This window comes from Dermacentor silvarum, chromosome 5, assembly GCF_013339745.2.
Source record: "Dermacentor silvarum isolate Dsil-2018 chromosome 5, BIME_Dsil_1.4, whole genome shotgun sequence".
Classification (NCBI taxonomy): Eukaryota; Metazoa; Arthropoda; class Arachnida; order Ixodida; family Ixodidae; genus Dermacentor; species Dermacentor silvarum.
The window spans coordinates 159,538,349-159,557,473 of record NC_051158.1 but is presented as its reverse complement, the minus strand read 5'-3'; the positions used below and the strand labels follow the sequence as shown (position 1 = coordinate 159,557,473).

Below are 19,125 nucleotides of genomic sequence, written 5' to 3'. Positions count from 1 at the left end.
CCATACGCCTCCAGCAGACTTTGACACATCGTTTTGCGACAGCAGAGAGACAGGTTCTTCACTCCATGAAGCGCCGCATCCAACCATTGCTGGCCTTAAACACCGTACCCAGAATGACCTTGTTTCGTGCTATCTCGAGTGTTTTTGTGTGCAGCATCTCTGTTGAAACTACGTAGGCGTTGCCCCGCGTCTACGTGACGTCTAGCGGCCATTGTCATCTCCAACGGCCGCCTTTTATTTATGGCACGCTCAGGTGCATGTGCATGCGCCTTGTTCCTCGTGCTGCGTGCTGCGAGGTTAGAAAAACAGAAGAAGAATAAAATAGAGCTTCTTCTGCTCCTGCCATCGGCCTGAACGGTTTCTTGTTCTTTCGCTCGCCGACTCACGCATTGTTATAGTGGAACTAACCTCGGTTCCTATACCACGTACTATAGAAGCGAGTCTTCTATCCCTGGGAACATGCTCTGAAAGCGCACGTTCATATATTTGTTTTTCTGAGCGCACCTTCTTCGGAGCACCATCGCCGTCCACATTTTTCGTCAACCCCGAGCTTTCATCCAGCCACTCTTTTTCAATCTTCTTCGGCGAACCCAACCACTTTCAGTTTAAAGTGAGTGTTATACCTCACGGATTTCCTCATCCAGAAGCGATGAGAGCGGCAAACTTGTAAACACACGAGTGCAGGAGCACTCCTGTTTGCAGAAATGAACAGGACCCTAGCACTCACTTTTGTTGCTTTTATTTATGTATGGAGACAAACAGCGCTGTAGCTTGTGGGAATTATGAAGATTCATTATTTCCCGTGTTCTTCCGCAGCCACGGAAGCGAGGAGAACAGACGCTTTTTTTCCCTCTTCCCATGCGGGGAGCCAGACGACTTTGCTTGCGGTGGCACGACTCTCTTGGAAAACAGCTTGCAAACGTAGCGGCGACGTGTACGCGGAGCCCCGCACCCACTGGACCGAGTCAAGAACAAGGCGGGGCGGTCGAGATCGGCACAGCCGATGAACGCCGGTAAGGGGAGAAGACTGCGAGCCACAACGAAAGAAGGAGCTCAGGTAAACATCTCGGTCCCATCCTTTGTCCCGCCCTGCTATTGTTCGCCCCACTATCAATCCTGGCAAACGTCACAGTCAAACGTAGCCTGCTTCCACGTGAATCCTCTAGAGCAATAAACGTTGTTGTGCTTGTTATTCTATCGTTTGTTGTCGTGTTTCTGCTTGTCCTGGTACCGCCGAAGCCCAGCCATACAAGGCAAGCAAAAGGGAGTTGGCCATCAAGCCTAAGCCTTATGCACAAAGGCGGTTTGAGAGAACCCGAGACTACAGGCTATCTGAATTTCCAGTAGAGATCTCGTGTTTAAGGCGATACCAAGATGGCGATGTTGCGTTAATGGAAAGCCACGCCAGTGCTATTGGCCATGCAATAGCACCTCCTGAAGTTAAAAAAAAAAAACACACTAAAACAGTGCAATTTTCTCACTCTGCCGCACATTTTTTTCAGAATATTTTGCCAGGAGATAAAGAAAGGTCTTAAGATTGCAAAAAAAGAAAAAAATCATTACCGCATCCCCGCTTAATTTTCCCACCACCTTTTTATCTGATTCATGGCCACACCATAATCTGTAGATGGAGTTCAGATTTTCTGAATTACTTCTGCTTGACTACGAAGAAGCTTCACACAGAACTTTATGCAATCCACTCCATCATTTTTGCCCACTTGGAATCGCACCAAGACAAGACAACAGTACCTAACCCAACTGCTACAGCACAACGGGAGATGCAAGCAAAGGCCGCGCCATCTGCAGGCTAAACACATCACAGCCCCTCCTTACCCGTCGCACAGTGGGGCCAACCTGCGCCCAGTAGTTCTCCCCAAAATACAGCCTGTCAGGTAGTGTTCCGACAGGCCTTGCGTTACACTCTAAACAGCTCGAGTGCCTCAAAAAGACGAGGACAAAGCTGGCGGACACACAAGGATGATCACCAAACACTGCTCACAGCACCCACCTTGAGAGCCTGGCTGGCGTCCTCGCTGTCGGACTCCTGGGTGCACAGGATCATCAGCAGGGTCTCGATGGCGCTTGACACTTCCGGCATGAGATCCAACAGGTCCTCTGCATGAATCACACACACAGCTCACGCACCGGCAGTCGCACTTGCCACTACACAAGCACAGCAGATGAAATGCCGTAAAACGGGTCCTCACCTGCAGCTGCCTGGTACTGTTGACATTATAAGGAAGACATTCTCTATTAACCCTTCGAGGGTCACATTACGATCTACTAATCCCTGGGTCACAATTTTTATTCTAGGTTTAGATTCCTAAAAGTGACTTATTTTGAGGAAAAACAAGTAAATAATTTTTTAGGTGACAATGAAGCGTGAAAATTGTATTTAATGTGTGCAGTTTTGTTTTATTATTGAATACAGTAATACCTCATTAACTCGAACTCGCATATCTCGAAAAATCGACTAAGTCGAAATCTTCTGCGGCACCGAACCATTTCCCATAAGTGCCATGTATTTATTGCCCTTTATCTCGAAGTATTTTTAGGCCAAATCGCGGATATCACGAAATCTTGACTGAGACTGGAATCTTGACTGGACCGTTTAACAAGCTTCGTGGCTGCCGTGCCTGCCACAAAGCGGACGCTATCCCCAAATGTGAAGTTGGAACCTAGTGGCATGACAACTTTGTCAAGCAACTACAGTGGAACCTCGATGATACGAATCTCACGGGGTGACGAAAAATATTCGTATTAGCCGAAATTCGTATCGTCGAAACACAATTAAAACTAGCTAAATTAAGGGGAGACGCGGGGATCAGATCGCGAAAATCGAGAGAAAAATCGATTTTTGAAAACCACGCGTTTGGGTATCTGCAACGCCTAATCTACGCTGCATCAAAATGGTTTGGCTGAAAACGCACTGAAAGTGCCCGAAAAAGTTTAATTCGTCAGTGCGCAGGGCGAGAAAACAGCTTTAAATCGCACAATATCACCGCAGTTCACGGAGCCATATCTCGTATTTCCCGCCACCGAGCGCCGCCATCTTGGTATCGTTCGAAAGCTCAAAGTTTCGCCGTTCCGCTTCTCAATTCATCCGTCGTCGCCAACTTGTAACAAACGCACAAACACCAAGGAAGCGAGGGTCTGCGATAGGTAGTCACACGGGCCCTCTGATAAAAGCGGGCTTCCGATTGGCTGCCGTGCTGAAAGGCGTCTCTCCATTGGTTGCTGCTGTGGCAGGGGCAAGATGGCAACCGCAGTTGTCTGCTTCGTAAACCACGCCGGCGTCTTCACTTGGCACACAGAATTCGGATTACTGAGAACTCTCAGGTTAGTGATGGATCGTCGCTCGTTGGCGAATAAACTTTGGACGAAGCACGCCTTCGGATGACGGAAGCGCTCCTACGGCAAGAAAAATACGGCGATTAGCGGGAGAAGCGGAGGAGCACCTGACTGAACGAGCGCAACCTTGCACCGTGGATTACGCGCCGCGCTATCTTGCACCGTGTGACTCCAGCAGCGAAACCCACAATCGCCCTGTGCCATCGGCACCGATAACGCAGCCGACGGAAGACGCGCCAACGGAGGCTCCCGCGCCTCAGCGTACGGCCGCGCGAATCAGCTGAGATCGTATCTCGGTAGACATAGCTCGCTGCAACTAGGCAAAATGGCGCAAAAAAGAACGCGGCCCGAAGCACGGCAGCCACTCCGCCCGATGGCACGTGGAAAAGGAGGAAAAGCACAAAAGCAATAAAAGCGCCACAGCTTCGAACTTTTCGTGCCCATTCGCGGCCTCCGCGCTGTCTGGCGTTGCGTCCGCGCCTCCGCACCAAAAGAGAAAGGGAGAAAGCGCGTGACTGCGCGCTGTTCTCTTTCGCGGCCGTCGGTGGGGAAGCATTTATTCGTATCAACCGACGCAGTTCGAAAATCGATTCGTAACAACCATTTTCTAGCACGTTGCAATGTAATGGGGCTCAGCCGGGACCGCAGAAAAATTCGTATCATCCGGAAATTCGTATTAGCCGTGATCGTATCATCGAGGTTCCACTGTATATGGCACATCATGTGATGGAAGAAACGTGCGCAGAGGTAGGCCCTGCAAAATAGCATGCTTGACGCACCGTTCTGTTCGCTTTAAGCAACGCCTGTGATTTACCATCAGAGGTGTGATTTCCATTTTACTTTTATTCTATACAATGCATGAGTACGCACTATGCGAGCAGGATGTACCGGCGACGGGGGAATTTACTGGCGCCAAAATCACTGGGACGGCAACAAAACGCAGGGGACGGTGAAGACGATGGCGACGACAACGAAGGACCACGAGAGGTGCCTACATCAGCCAAAACAAGAAGCATGCTTCGCTTGCTGCGAAATAAAGTTGAGTGCAGCTTCGGAAACGATCAGCTCGTTCGATGTGTAGAGCTGCTTGAGGACGCCTTTCTAGGTCCAGTGCTACCACGAAGCAAACTAGCCTTACGAAGTTCTTTCTGCACTAAATAAAGTATAAACCAAATGCAAGCGATCTTGAGCGCGACAGCAACAAGCCACGCAATGGAGATGGCTGTTGCATTCGCTCGTCGCCTACAAGGAGAACCAGACGCGAGCGACGACTTTGAACAACGTCTCCCCAGTGTTGCAAGTATGAGGGCAGCAAATACACGACAGAACTGGCGTGACACGTGTTTTGTTAATTTCAGTTGACGTGTTTTGCTGTAAAGAGCAGCATAAACTCTTTCTGAACGTCTTGCAGTAGGATGTTATCCTTGCCCGTTTTGAAGTCTAGAAGCTCTTGGTGAAAAGCTGGTCAGTAGTGGTGAATTTTTTAGAAAGAGCTCGACTTTTCACTGCAATTCCCGCAACTTTGCTTATCTCGAAAATCCGCTTATCTCGAAATTTCCCCCCGTTTTTACCACTTCGACTTAACGAGGTATTACTGTACATGAATAAACTGGTCTAAATAATTTTTTACTATTGTTTTTTTATAAAATTCACACAACTTATTCTGATGTTTTAAACAGGTTTGACACAACTAGCGCCCATACTTTGAGATATTCCATTTCCCACTTGCACCATATGCTGCACCAAGGGTGCGATACCAGCGAAGACGGCAGTGCGGCCGAACCAATGACTAAGGATCATAAAATGGAAAATGGAAGTGGATCACTAGAGAACACAGCTCCAGGACATGCGGCCATAGCAAAAAGCAAGCCATGCCATGTGAGCAGCAGCCGCAAGCAAACTCAGTGGCCTGCACCCATTAGAAAAACAAAGCGAGTGAGACACTTGGAGTAATCAGTAGTTAGATAGCTAAATAATATTTTATCAGTTCTTGCATGCCTTGCAAACAGAGACGCATGGGCAGCTGTATTGCCGGTTTGCAGGTGCCCGCCGGTAAAGAAAGCATTCGCACACGTATCGGAGAACCATGAAGGCTAGCATCTAATGGTCACGCTTTGAGTCATAAGAAACTGGACAGAAATCACTTTTTCCAATGCCTATAACTTTAAATGAAACACTCAAATATGCTATATGCTGATTATAAAGTGCACAAGCATGGGTGTGAGCACATGGTAGTAAATTAGGTGAACTGAATATACTCCCAAACTACAGTAGACTTCTGTTAAATTGAATCCGGTTAAATTGATTTATCGGTTAATTCTTTCGCGACTAAAGGTCCCGGCCGGCGCCTGTCGATGGAACCAAACTTGTGGTATTTTGATCCTGAAATTCGCCTTCGCCGAATCAGTGAAACTTGGCTGGTCATCACGCATGTGCCCAACCCTAATGGTGATTACAGTGATGACTCCAATAGCATCTTGGCAGTGTTAGGGTACAATGAATGTGCTGAAGACAAGTCATCTGCATTCAAAAACGCCTTCTTCTGGCCTGCCCCAGGAAGATCAGTGAACGCAGTAGCTCACAATGAATTGCAACAAACTTCAATAGAAGAAAATTCTCAATATAACAAAGTTTGCGGAGAAATGCCTTGTCGTTTGAGTTACTTTTGTGCTTTAATGCATAAAATGGCGCTTTGTTGAGAAAATAACTAGAACGCCAATCCACTTCTCCGCAACGTTTGGAATTAATATCTCCAAACTGTTGTCATCCTGAGAATTCATTCCAAGTGGATCCGCCTTACGAACTCCAAGGCTAGAATTTGTAAATTGCAATATGGGCCATAAAGTAATTTGTTAAAAATTAGTGTATTTTTGTTATTTGTCGCTTATGCATTTCAATTTCTTGTGCAAGTAATGTCTGCCTCCTCAGGTAGACCAGCTCATGAACTAGAATTGTGCTATATGCCACAGGCAACCTCTAAATATTTTTGAAAGTGTTCGCATACAGGAAGGTTCAAATGCACACGGGAACACATGGGTTTTTATATTGCACCGCCATACGTTCATATGAGATGACTGGATCTAGGGGTTAGGGTTTCTGTTCCGATGGGATGGTCTCATGTGCAGGCACTCACCGCGAGCCGCGTGGATGGCCAGGTGCGTGAGGAGCCGAATAGAGGCCGATGCCAGTCGCACCTGGTGGTGGAAGATGCCCTCACGGCAGAGCTGCAGCACAGGGCCCTCTGCAAAACGGCATCAACACAAGTTCTTACAAGACTACCAGATTTACTCGAATCTAGGCTGGCCTCAATTCTAAGCCGAGATCCTCCCAAAATTCAGAAGGCCAGAAAATTGGAAAACACCTTTCCTCGAATACAAGCCAACCAGGACATGTAATAGTAAACAACAACATTCACAAAGAGCAAATGGTACTCATTAGTACCATTGTCCAACGCCAGCAACACTTGCCCACGCTCACTGTAGGCAGCACTGTAATGGCACCGCATGCTCGGTCTCAGTGAAAGAGATCTGGTCAAACAACGACTGTGCCTGCCTTGGACACACTCATTCTGGTCAAACTGGCATAGTGTTACAGTGACCCGTGGTGCTATTCCGGACATTGGCGAATTCCGCCATATTGTCAAATTGTTTAATGGCAGCATTTTGAGCCAGAGAAGCTGTAACAGCCCTCTTTACCAATCAGAGCTGAAAAGATGGCGAATTCGACAATATGGGGCAATTCGCCAATATCCCGAATAGCACCCCTATACGACTTTGCAGCTGCAGCAGTGGATGGTATTGGCTACAGTACGATCTTCTGGTGTTGGTTTAAGCAGCGTGTCATTTTTCCAGTTATAATGACTCCTACTGAAATCCTTAAACTTACCCTGACCAAGGAGTTTTGCAGCTGATGTTTTAAAAAATGCTATTGGCCTAGATTGAAATAAATATGGTGCAACTCCTGTTACACATGCTGACAACAGCCAAAAGAACTTACAGGGTCATACTGATTGTGGTGGCATCCAGCAGACCCTCCACACAAAGCTGCAATAAATGGCACCAGCGCCAATATGACTCAAGACCATGGCGCCAATTTTTGCCTTCTCGCCAACTAGTCCAAGTCCAGCCCTCACGGTCTTCGTCGCTGCCACACAGTCCTTACAACATATACTCTCAGAATTCTACAACCAAGCTTGTTACCTGACACTCTTTTTGTGTCGTCGCTAACTCATTATTTTAGGCTGGAGTTACTTCTCTGTGGTGTGGAACTGTGTGCTGCAGCAGCTGCCTTTTTTTGCTAGAATGTGTTCAGGTAAAATCTAACCGCTTGTAACCGCTTGTAGAGCAGAACTGGCTACAACGCTGCCTTTTCCGACTCCCGTTTACCCTTCCATAGAACTCCATGTATACGCATACCGCTTACAGTGCAGCTGCGTGAGACGAAATACCGGTTATGATGCGGCTTCCGTGGGAAAATCTCGCTGACAAGGGCGGCAGCGAGCCTATTTGTGTCTTTAAAGCCTGTATTCTTGCGTTTACCGCCACGCATAACACCGCGTTGGCTGCGGGCTTTCGTAATTGCGTAGTCGTCATCCACGATCGCGTCGATAGCGGCCGTGGTTTTCTCCGCAGCGGTTGCGGAGAACAGTAGTTTCATTTTTACTCGGTACGCGCGTCGGCCCCGTGCCTAAAAACTGCGTAGTCACCATCGATGATCGCATAGATAGCATCCGTGGTTTCGACTGCAGTTGTTACGACTGCAGTTGCTACATGGTACGCAACTCCTCTCCACCAACACTCTCACGGCCAGCACCAAGCATGCCTGCTCCTGCGCCCGTATGCCATCGTTCTCAGGCCACCTCATTGCCTTTATCGACACCGATGATGACACGTGGCAGCGGAGACATCGCCCACCCAACACCGGCTCCCGTGCCGCACGCTATCGGGTCTGTCTCCAACGAGATCACTCCTCTGACGACACCCGACCCGTTCACGCCGTTCACTGAGCCGGCCGCTGAGACGGCACGCGGGCTCTTCACCATGCCGATTCCGCTGCCTCCGACCTTGCCAGCTATCGCCACAGCGGACACGGGCCACAACTTTCAGCTACCCCCACTGCATCCCACGTCAGGCATCCTCAACGAACCACTGGACGCTCTTGTGGCCCCTGACCCCACTTTGCCTGGCCAGCCAGTGGCTTCCTCGCAATGCGCATCATTGCCAGCTGCGCCGGATCATTGTCACCTCCCAACAAGGTTTGCCACATCCCTGTGCAATACACGCATCGTGGCCCGTCCAGCATTTCTACTCCATCGCTACACGCCATGCGCACCCTACACGCCATGCAACGGTGCGGTCCGTGATAGGCCTCCGGCAACGCTCACGTTGGTACCGTCGATGCACCATTTGCCTCAAAGGCCTCTCAGTTCTTCCTTCCCTAAAACGCATGTGCCGAGCATTATATCGCCGTCTGGAAGCGCCCCTCCCAACAGCGTCTGTTCAGCGAGTCTCTCGACCGTTGCGGAGCTCCCAGTGCCGCCCACCCGAGTGGTGGTGGCGACCCAATGCCTCCCCGTTGACAACTTGGACTGGCCACAGACACTTTTCAAACGCGATTGAACTGGCTTGCCATTTCGACGTTCCGTCGGGGTGGGGGGCAGCCCTGTAGCGCCCACCGACGCCACAACGCCGGGCGCTCTGGTCGGTGCTCTCAGCTGTCAAGGAAGTAAAAAAATAAAGAAGCGCAGCGCGGGCTCGAGGCGCAAGCTCGGCATGCGCAGTGTCGTTCTGAAAGCTGGCCACTATGGTCGTCGCCTTCGCCCTTCTGAGTAGGGACGACAGCACGGCTCGTACGGCCACCGTCATGTCCTCCTACAAGATCTTTGTCAACTTGACCCAAAGCTGTGATTTTCTTACGCCAGCTCCCACTGAAATGAAGCTGATTAGGCCTAGAGCACATCATGAAAGTTAGCCAATGGCAGCAGAGTGACAGGCAGCCTGCCAGTGGATTGACAGCTGGTAGCTACCGCCAGCAAGCTGAGCAAATGCATACCACGTTGGTCTTCCATGTAGGCAGAAACTTCTCAACAGAATTTTCACAACACAGGCTAAATTGCCAGAGTCACGATGCAGTCAAAGTCGCAAGTGACATCTATAGTTCGTGACATCGCAGCAACATGCAATGCACACTGAGCTGCACAAGAAGCAAATGCGAAACACTGCCGCGGCCTTGACTATCGTGAAATTTCAAGCAGGCCACTCAAGCACAACCTCAAGAAAAAGCCTGTCAATGAGTGTTCCATACCATTGGCACTGTAAAAAACAACATAAATTTTTCTCTTAAAGGTCTTTTTTTTCTGGCTGATTGCAAATTAGGATATTTTTGAAATCCCCTTTAAATCTCAGAAATTGGTCAGTGATTGTTACATGTATATTATCGCATCCTACTTTTTTTTGTAAATTTATTTCTGTGTTCACCAACTCATTTTTGCATCATTTTCATGCTGAACGTAACACTAAATGCACTGAGGTTTCAACAACCATTTGTAACAGTAAAAGAAAATCAAAATCTCGAGCAGGAACTGGAGCTCGCTGGATTGTACCTAAAGACACACTTATCCACGATGTCTCCGCACATTTCAGCCCATGAACAGAGAAGTGAAAACCAGACGGTGACAAGGGAGCACTCACCTGGCATCAGGTCAAACTTGTCGACGGCAACTGACTGGGCCAGCAGCACCAGCACAGACAGAGCCCCACACTTGAGGTTCAGGTACGGGGTACTCAGTGCATACTGCACCACCGCCTGCACAGCAAACACAAGGTCAGTTCAAGCAGAACCTCGGCGGTAGCGTATTTACTATACCTTAACGTGCTGAAATCTGCACAGTACAATAAACTTCTCTATATGGCTTTCATAGATTAGGAAAAGTCATTTAATTCAGTTGAGATACCAGCAATCGCAGAGGCATTGCATAATCAAGAAGTACAGGAGGCATATGTGAATGTCTTGGCAAATATCTACAAGGATTCCACAGCTACCTTGGTTCTCCACGGGATTTATAGAAAGTTACCTATCAAGAAATGAGTCAGGCAAGGAGACACTATCTCTCCAATGCTATTCACTGCATGCTTAGAAGAAGTATTCCAACTGGCAAGGCTTAGGAGTGAGGATCAATGGCGAATATCTCAGCAACCTTCGGTTTGCAGATGACAGTGGCCTGTTCAGCAACACTGGGGACTTTAACCGAGAAAGTCTAAGAGTGGGGTTAAATATTAATATGCAGAGGACAAAGATAATGTTCAATAGCCTGGCAAGGGAACAAGAATTCACGATCGCCCGTCACCTTCTAGAGTATTACAGGAGTACGTTTATCCAGGTCAATTACTAACGGAGGACCCTGATCATGAGAAGCAACTTCACAGAAGAGTAAAAATTGGTTGGAGTGCATACGGCAGGCATTACCAAATGTTGGCTGGGAGCTTACCACTGTCGTCGAAAAGGAAAGTGTACAATCACTGCATTCAGCCGTTGCTAACATATGGGGCAGAAACTTGGAGGTTAAGAAAGAAACTCGAGAGCAAGTTAAGGACCACACAAAGAGCGATGGAACGAAAATGTTAGGCCTAACGTTAAGAGAAAGGAAGAGAGCGGTGTGGATCAACGAACAAACGGAGATAACCAATATTCTAGTTGACATTAAGAGGAAAAAATAGAGCTGGGCAGGCCATGTAATGCGTAGGATGGATAACCAGTGGACCATTAGGGTTACAGAATGGATACCAAGAGAAGGAAAGTGCAGTCGAGGATGGCAGAAAATCAGGTAGGGCAAAGAAATTGGGAAATTTGCAGGAGCACGTTGGAAACAGCTAGCGCAAGACAGGGGTAATCGGAGATTGCTAGAAGAGGCCTTCATCCTGCAGTGGACACAGAAATAGGCTGATGATGATGATCATGAACATATTGCTGATTGTAACACATACCCAGTTTTTCATGGCCACAAATAAAAAATGCAGCGCCTTCAACTGTAAGGCGTTCCCCTAATTTCATACTTCAAAGATGCAAATTGCAATACCCTTGATTGTTTTTTCAGCGAATTTTCATGGTAAGAGAGAGAAACAATGATTGGTTCGCACTTGGCAAAGAAAATTGACCCTTTCTGGTGCGAACTTTTAAATGTGAGTGAAAATTTTATATTGTCACGCTGCACGGCGCAGCCAAAGGAAGAGGAAGGAGAAGTGCACGTGAGGAGCTGGCCGCTGCCTGTTGGGTTTGGATGACCGTCCTGCCCCTTGCGCTACGCTAACCATCCATCATTCTTGAAATAAATCCATCCCATCCGTTACAATTTGGTGGAAGGTGCTGGGTACATCACACTGGGCGACCGAGCTCTACTACCCCTTCGACACAGCAAACGGCTGGCCGGGCTACCACTGGGAGACATTGACAGGAGCGATTTGGACGGAGGCGACGTTCGCCAGGAAATCGCGGCAGAAAGCATTCGCCCGAAGCAAGCCGGTTACTGGACACCTCATCGAGAAGCACGCACATTCTCAGGCAAAGCAAATGAGGACTGGTTGAGACACTAAGAGAGGGACAGCTTCGTCGGGACAGCTTCGTTGGGACAGCTTCGTCGAAGAGATAAAGAAATGCTTTTGCGATTTGCTTTCGAAAAAGAAAAAGGCTGAGCAGACACTTTCACGATGAGCGCAGTTACCGGGAGAGATGTGTACCACCTATATTAAAGAAATCCTGAAGCTTTGCGGAATTGTGAATGCAAACATGTCGGACGAGGGCAAGGTCGGACACCTAATCAAAGGAATTGCCGAAGATGTGTACAATTTTTTTATCTCTAAGGAAGACCTCACTACACCATCCGACTTAAGGCGTCACTGTCGTACGTTCGAGGCTCTGAAGACACGCCGCATTATCCTGAAGTTTGGTCGGCTGGACAACGTGACTAACACAGCAAGTGTACGACCTGGCTGCTTTGGTACGGCAGGTTATTAGAGATGAAATGGCTCATTTTCAAGGCCCAGATGCCAACCGCGTGTGCCACCAATGCTCCGTTGATGAGCGCTACTTGGAGGCGCCGGCGGCCTGGCCGCATCCTGCCTGCGGTGACCGCTCATTTCTGACAATGCCCATGCCCAGAGCACCATTATCCAGCCACAAGCAACAAGTTTTGAACGTCGACATGACAGACAGCCTCGACGTGGGTTGTCTCCCGTCTACAATCCGCCTTGGAGGTTTGTACCCAAGATCAATAAAAATCGCAGCCCACCTGTGCGCTATAGCTGCGGGGCTCAGGGACACATTGCGAGGTATTGCCGCCGTCGCCCACAGCGTGCTCCGCAAGATCGTGCATATCCGCCTCGCATGCAAGAAGCTACATCCTGGCAACCATTTGTCCCTTTCCGCCACCCACACCGAGAATACACATATATGCCAAGGAATGACTCCCCCGTGTCGAACTGCAGCCTGACTCCGCTGCTGACTTGGACACGTCAATCACCATCTCCACGTCACCACTCGCCTACACCACCCCATCTGGGAAACTAGCTGGTGCGATCGATAGAGGTGAGGTCGCAGGATGGTCACTCTTTAAAAAGCCACCGTCTGTTGTCATGGTAAAGAACAAAGTGTGTGTTTGTGTCGATGGTGTTAACACTGTGGCTTTAGTAGATACTGGTGCTTCTGTGTCTGTGATGTGTCTTGCGTTCAAGAATCGCCTTGGACCGAAAGTGATGTTTGCTTGGGATGGAAATACCACGTTTCGCTGAGTTGGTAGTGAACTGTTACGCCCTGTGGGAGTATGTTCCGTCGTGATAACAGTTGGTGGCATTTCGGCATTTCGAACCGAATTTATTGTACTAGCACGTGCCACGCATGACATAATATTTGGTACAGTGGAATCTCAATGTTACGATCAAGGCTAATACGAATTTTCAGATGACACGAATTTTTCCGCGGTCCCGGCCAGCCGAGCCCCATTACTTTGCAACGTGCTAGAGAACGGTTGTTACGAATCGATTTTCGACCTGCGTCGGTTGATACGAACAAACGTCGCCCCACCGACGACCGCGAAAGAGAACAGCACGCAGTCATGCACTTTCTCCTTTTCTCTTTTCGTGTGGACGCGGCGCCGGACAGTGCGGATGCCGCGACTGGGCGCGAAGAGTTTGAAGCGGTGGCGCTTTTGTTGCTTTTGTGCTTTTCCTCCTTTTCAGCGGCCCATCGGACGGAGTGGCTGCTGTGTTTCGGGCCGCGTTCTTTGTGTTTACGCTATTTTGCCTAGTCGCAGCGAGCTATGTCTACCGAAACACGATCTCGGCTGAGTCGCGCGGCCGTACGCCGAGGCACGGGAGCCTCTGTTGGCGCGTCTTCCGTCAACTGTGTTATCGGTGCCGATGGCACAGGGCGATTGTCGGTTTCGCTGCTGGAGTCACATGGTTCAAGATAGCGCGGCACGTAATCCACGGTGCAAGGTAGCGTGGCACGTTCAGTCAGGTGCTCCTCCGCTTCTCCCGCTAATAGCCGTATTTTTCTTGCCGTAGGAGGCTTGCGCTTCGGTATTCCAAAGGCGTGCTTCGTGCAAAATTTCTACTCCAACGAGCGACGATCCATCACTAACCTGGGAGCTCTCAGTAATCCGAATTCTGCGTGTTAAGTGAAGACGCCAGTGTGGTTTACGAAGCAGGTAACTGTGGTTGCCATCTTGCCCCTGCCACAGCAGCAACCAATGGAGAGACGCCTTTCAGCACGGCAGCCAATCGGAGGCCCGCTTTCATCGAAGGGCCCGTGTGACTGCCTATCGCAGACCCGCGCTTCTTTTGAGTTTGTGCGTTTGTTACAAGATGGCGACGACGGACGAATTGAGAAGTGGAACGGCGAAACTTTGAGCTTTCGAACGATACCGAGATGGCAGCGCTCGGTGGCAGGAAATACGAGATATGTCTCCATGAACTGCGGTGATTTCGTGCAATTTAAAGCTGTTTTCTCGCCCTGTGCACTGACGAATTAATCTTTTTCGGCCACTTTTTGTGCGTTTACAGCCAAACCATTTTGGTACAGCGTAGATTAGGCGTTGCAGATACCCAAACGCGTGGTGTTTCAAAAATCGATTTTTCTCTTGATTTTCGCCATCTGATCCCCGCATCCCCCCATAATTTAGCTAGTTTTAATTGTGTTTCGATTATACGAATTTCGGCTAATACGAATATTTTTCGTGACGCCGTGAGATTCGTATCATCGAGATTCGACTGTATTAACTTTTAACGGGAGTGTGGAGCAACATTAGACTGCAGGGATGGTGAAATTTCACTCAGCAGCGATACCAGACCACCCGTGCTAGACGACATTCCATCCGATCGTCAAGAAGTATTTTCCATGTCCAGTGATGTACTTTTGCTTGCACAGACGGCAATGTTCATCCCTGCGACCTCGTCGCACGTCCGTACTGGTCCCTGCTGTGGATTAATTGAAGCCGAATACGTCAACACTATAACGAAGAATGTACTTGTCCCTCGGTCACTGATTGGAGTCATAGAGGATTGTGCTCACATTTGGATGGTGAATGTGTCCTCCGAGTCAGTTGTTTTGTCTGCCGGACTGAAGGTAGCACGCTTTGAAGAAGACAGTGTTGCGAGCATTCGTGCGGTTGCTACTTCTATGGACGCAAGCTCACCACTCAGTGACCACTCTTCAAAATTTAGGAGCATGATTAATAAATCGCTCCCCTCTTCCCACCAACAAGCGCTCCAAGAGCTCCTTGCCCGCTATGCGTCAGTGTTTGGCTTTGCTCAAGAGCGCCTACAGTCACCACCGCACTCCCGCGTACACCACCGCATCAATACTGGAACAGCGTCGCCAATACGACAGAAACCGTACCGCGTCTCTCCTGCCAAGCGTAAAGTGATCGCCGAACAAGTTACAGACATGCTACAGAAAGGCGTCATCCAGGAGTCCAATAGTCCCTGGGCAGCTTCAGTCATATTGGTCAAGAAGAAAGATGATTCTTGGCGATTCTGCGTCGACTACAGACGCCTAAACGCAGTAACAAAGAAGGATGTGTATCCTCTGCCACGCATAGATGACGCCATTGACTGTTTGCATTCTGCCTCGTACTTCTCGTCTGGCGATCTGCGCTCAGGCTACTGGCAAACACAGATTGTAGAGAGATGATTGCGGACCGTCACGTTTGGTGACTTGCGGTGCGGTGAAGGATGGAGCCGTAGACGTTTAGGTTAGTAGATAACATATATTAGGACTAGGATAGGATAGGAATAAACTTTATTTGTCCAGCGGACTAAGGACTATTAGGTCTAAGCACTCTATAATAAGCTATACAAACAGAACGACGTCCTCGTCGTCTTCAGCAGAACGAGACCGTGATGGGACGACTTGGTCGCTGAGCAAAATGTAGCGTGTCGACTTGCCAAGGTGCTGGGTGAGCGGTGGCGGCAGCTCGAACGTTCAGGAGCGGCAGGAGATCAGAATGACCAGGAACAGTACTGGCCGGGAACAGTCGCAGGCAGGTAGTAGCCGCACTGGACACAGACATCCGCAGGAGCGCGACTGGTCAGGAGGTTGCCCAGTAGTTCACCTGGGCAGCCCTCTCGAACCCTGGCTCTTCGCACGCCGTGTCCAACCAGTCTCTGCTGCTCTCGTGCCTTCTACTTTTTTTTTCTTCTCTGCCGCGCCACCTCGTGCTCTCTCTTTTTTTTCCGCGACGCACCGCACATGTAGTCAATGTTGTCATTGTTTCACCACACCAATGCACCCGCCAGACAAGGACAAGACTGCCTTCGTAACGCCGGATGGACTCTTCGAGTTTAATGTAATGCCTTTCGGTTTGTGTAATGCTCCGGCGACACTCGAGCGATTCACGGACACAATCCTGCGAGGACTTCGATGGGAAATCTGTGTGTGTTACCTCGACAACGTTGTCATTTACGGCAAGACATTTCACAAGCTCAACCAACGACTCGAAGTTGTGCTTGACTGCATACGGCGAGCTGGACTGATACTAAACTCCAAAAAGTGCCACTTTAACGAATGTCAAAAGCTTGTTTTTGGTTTCCTCGTCAACAAAGAAGGCCAGACCCCCAGACGCCCAGACCCCCAGAAGCTTGCGGCCGGTCGTGGCTCCAACCAGCTGAAGACGGTGAAAGACCTCAGCAGCTTCCTGGGACTATGTACGTACTTTCGCCGTTTCATTAAGGACTTTGCACGCCTAGCTCATCCGCTCACGTCACTCCTTCACAAGGACTCGCCGTTTACATGGACTACTGAATGCGAGTCTGCATTCTGTGAACTAAAATTCCTGCTCACCTCAGCTCCAATTTTGCACCACTTTGATCCAGAGGCCCCCAACTGAGCTTCACACCGATGCTAGTGGTCTGGGTGTTGGAGCTGTACTCGTACAGATACATAGCTGACGCCAACAAGTCATCGCCTACGCAAGCCGTACTCTTACCAAGGCTGAGCGGAATTACACCGTAACAGAAATGGAATGCCTCGCGGAAGTCTTCGCCACCTACAAGTTTCGACCATACAGTAGAATCTCGATAAACGGAAATCGCTCAAACGGAATTGCCGCTTAAATGGAACAGTCGCCTGTAATTTGGTTGGTTTTGTATTCAGATAACGTAAGAACACTTTCGGTAATCAGAACTAAAATTTCCGCGTTACCGTGTAAACGGAACCGAAAATGAAACTACTTGGCAGACCCATTGCCATGAGCATCAGTTTTGCCGGTTCCAGCTGTTTCTTGTGTTTAGTTGTAAGCCTCACCTCATTGGTAGTCAGCCGTGTTAGCGCAACAAATGCACAGTTCTTGTGTTGAGTTAGCGCAGTTCTTGTTCTAGTCGCTCGGTCTCAGTTCAAGTCGCTGAAGTTACAGGGCTTAGCCCCCGCCGCCTCGTTCGTGCCGTCCTGGTGCCATTCGTGCTTCATTGCCGCATTGGTGTTTTCTAACATTGGTGGCTTGCGAAGTTGAGGCCTAGCCTCTGTTGTTTCAATGGCGGCACAGAAGCGTGCACTTCGAAAGCGGCTCTTACACGAAGTTGGCGCTCGCGACGAAGCATGGAGTCCCGAAAAGCAGCTTAACAAGGATCCTGCATGACAAAGAGAAGCTACGGGATGCCTTTGAAAGTTCGCGATTCGGGCCCCAGAGGAAGCGTCTGCGACAAGGCGACCACGAAGAACTGGAGAAGTGTCTCATGATGGCTTAGGAGAGCCCGGAGCCAGAACATTCCCATCAACGGACCACTAATCCGTGCCAGGAAGAGTTTGTCCTTCAACTCGGGATAGCAGACTTCTTGTGCAGTGAGGGCTGGCTGACAAGGTTTAAAGACAGAAACGGCCTCGTTTTCCGCACCATTGCAGGAGAAGCCGCAGCAGCTGATGCGACACGACTGGCGTGCAGGGCGGCTTCCGGAGTTTATGCGTCAATTCAAGGACGAGGACGTCTACAACATAGATGAAACAGCACTTTTCTTTAAGCTCCTGCCAACGAAATCGATGACTTTCAAAGGTGAGAAATGCACAGGTGGCAAACGGAGCAAAGAAAGACTAACTGTTCTTGTCGGAGCAAACATGTCGGGCAGCGACAAGCTGAAGCTGCTTGTGATTGGCAAATCCAAAAATCCTCGCTGTTTTAAGGGCATAACTAATATGCCCATGACTTACGAGTGAAACTCAAAAGCGTGGATGACGCAAGCCCTCTTCAGCAAATGGCTGCACACCGAGGATGCGCGATTTTCGCGGCAGAAGAGGAAAGTACTTTTCCTTGTTAAAACTGCCCTGGACATGGCACTGTAACAGGACTGAAGTCGATTCAGTTGGAGTTTCTCCCGGCCAACACCACGGCACTGTTGCAGCCCATGGATCAGGGAGTTATTCAAGCCCTGAAAGCCCGCTTCCGCAAGGGCCTCCTGCAGAGGATGCTGGTGTGAATGAACCAGAATAAGGAATACAAGGTGGACATTCTTGGCGCCATTCACTTTAATGTTGATGCCAGGAGGCAGCTGACTGCTAATACTATAGTAAATTGCTTTAGGCATGCAGGATTTTTTCAAGTGACCAGACATCTGATTTGCAGGATTTGCCTGGATGTGACAGTGAAGATGCCCTTGAGAGGCAGGTGGTGGTAGAGCAGTGTGCTTTAAAGGCAATCCATCTGGACTTTGATGAGTACGTGCACACCAACAGTGATGTTGTGACTTGCCCTGAAAACACAGTAGAGAGCATTGTTGCTGAGGTGTGTGATGAAGAGGAAAGTGAGCCGGAAGAGGAATCTGAAGGGGTAGCTACCGTGGAGCCTACCACACTTCAAGGAGCAGAATCAGCTGTGCAGTATCTCAAAATTTTTTTTTCAGAAGGAACCAGGATCTGAAATGTTTGTCCAAAGCTTAAGTGCCATGAAAAAAACGATACTAAAGATGCAGTTCCAAGGACTCAAGCAAAGCAAAATTGGCGCATTTTTTAGTGCACAGTGACTAATTGTTGCCAAATAAACTTTGTGAGTGCTGTACCAAAACCGCTTGCAGTTTTTTTGCTTTCTGAAAAACTATCAGGTACATTCACCTTCTAGTGCTTGGAGTTCCATAAAATGGTATTAAGAGTGTACGCACATAAATCTGCACTTTTGCACATCTCTCTCAGTAAACGGAACTCCTTTAAATGGAACTATTTTGTTCGGTCCCTTGAAGTTCCGTTTATCGAGAGTCTACTGTACTTGTACGGCTGCCACTTCACGATAGTGACAGACCA

General features: G+C 49.0%; 1 protein-coding gene across 1 annotated transcript in view; it reads right to left on the bottom strand.

The window, feature by feature from the left end:
• LOC119453820 (integrator complex subunit 7-like) overlaps positions 1-19,125 on the bottom strand; it is an 84,876-nt gene that overhangs the window by 49,790 nt on the left and 15,961 nt on the right. Inside the window, exons 6-8 of the mRNA XM_037715861.2 lie at positions 10,041-10,155; positions 6,485-6,592; positions 2,009-2,115 (exon numbers count right to left, since the gene is read on the bottom strand). Of these exons, the coding sequence (XP_037571789.1) occupies positions 2,009-2,115; positions 6,485-6,592; positions 10,041-10,155 (330 nt within the window). The remainder of the gene's footprint in view (positions 1-2,008; positions 2,116-6,484; positions 6,593-10,040; positions 10,156-19,125) is intronic.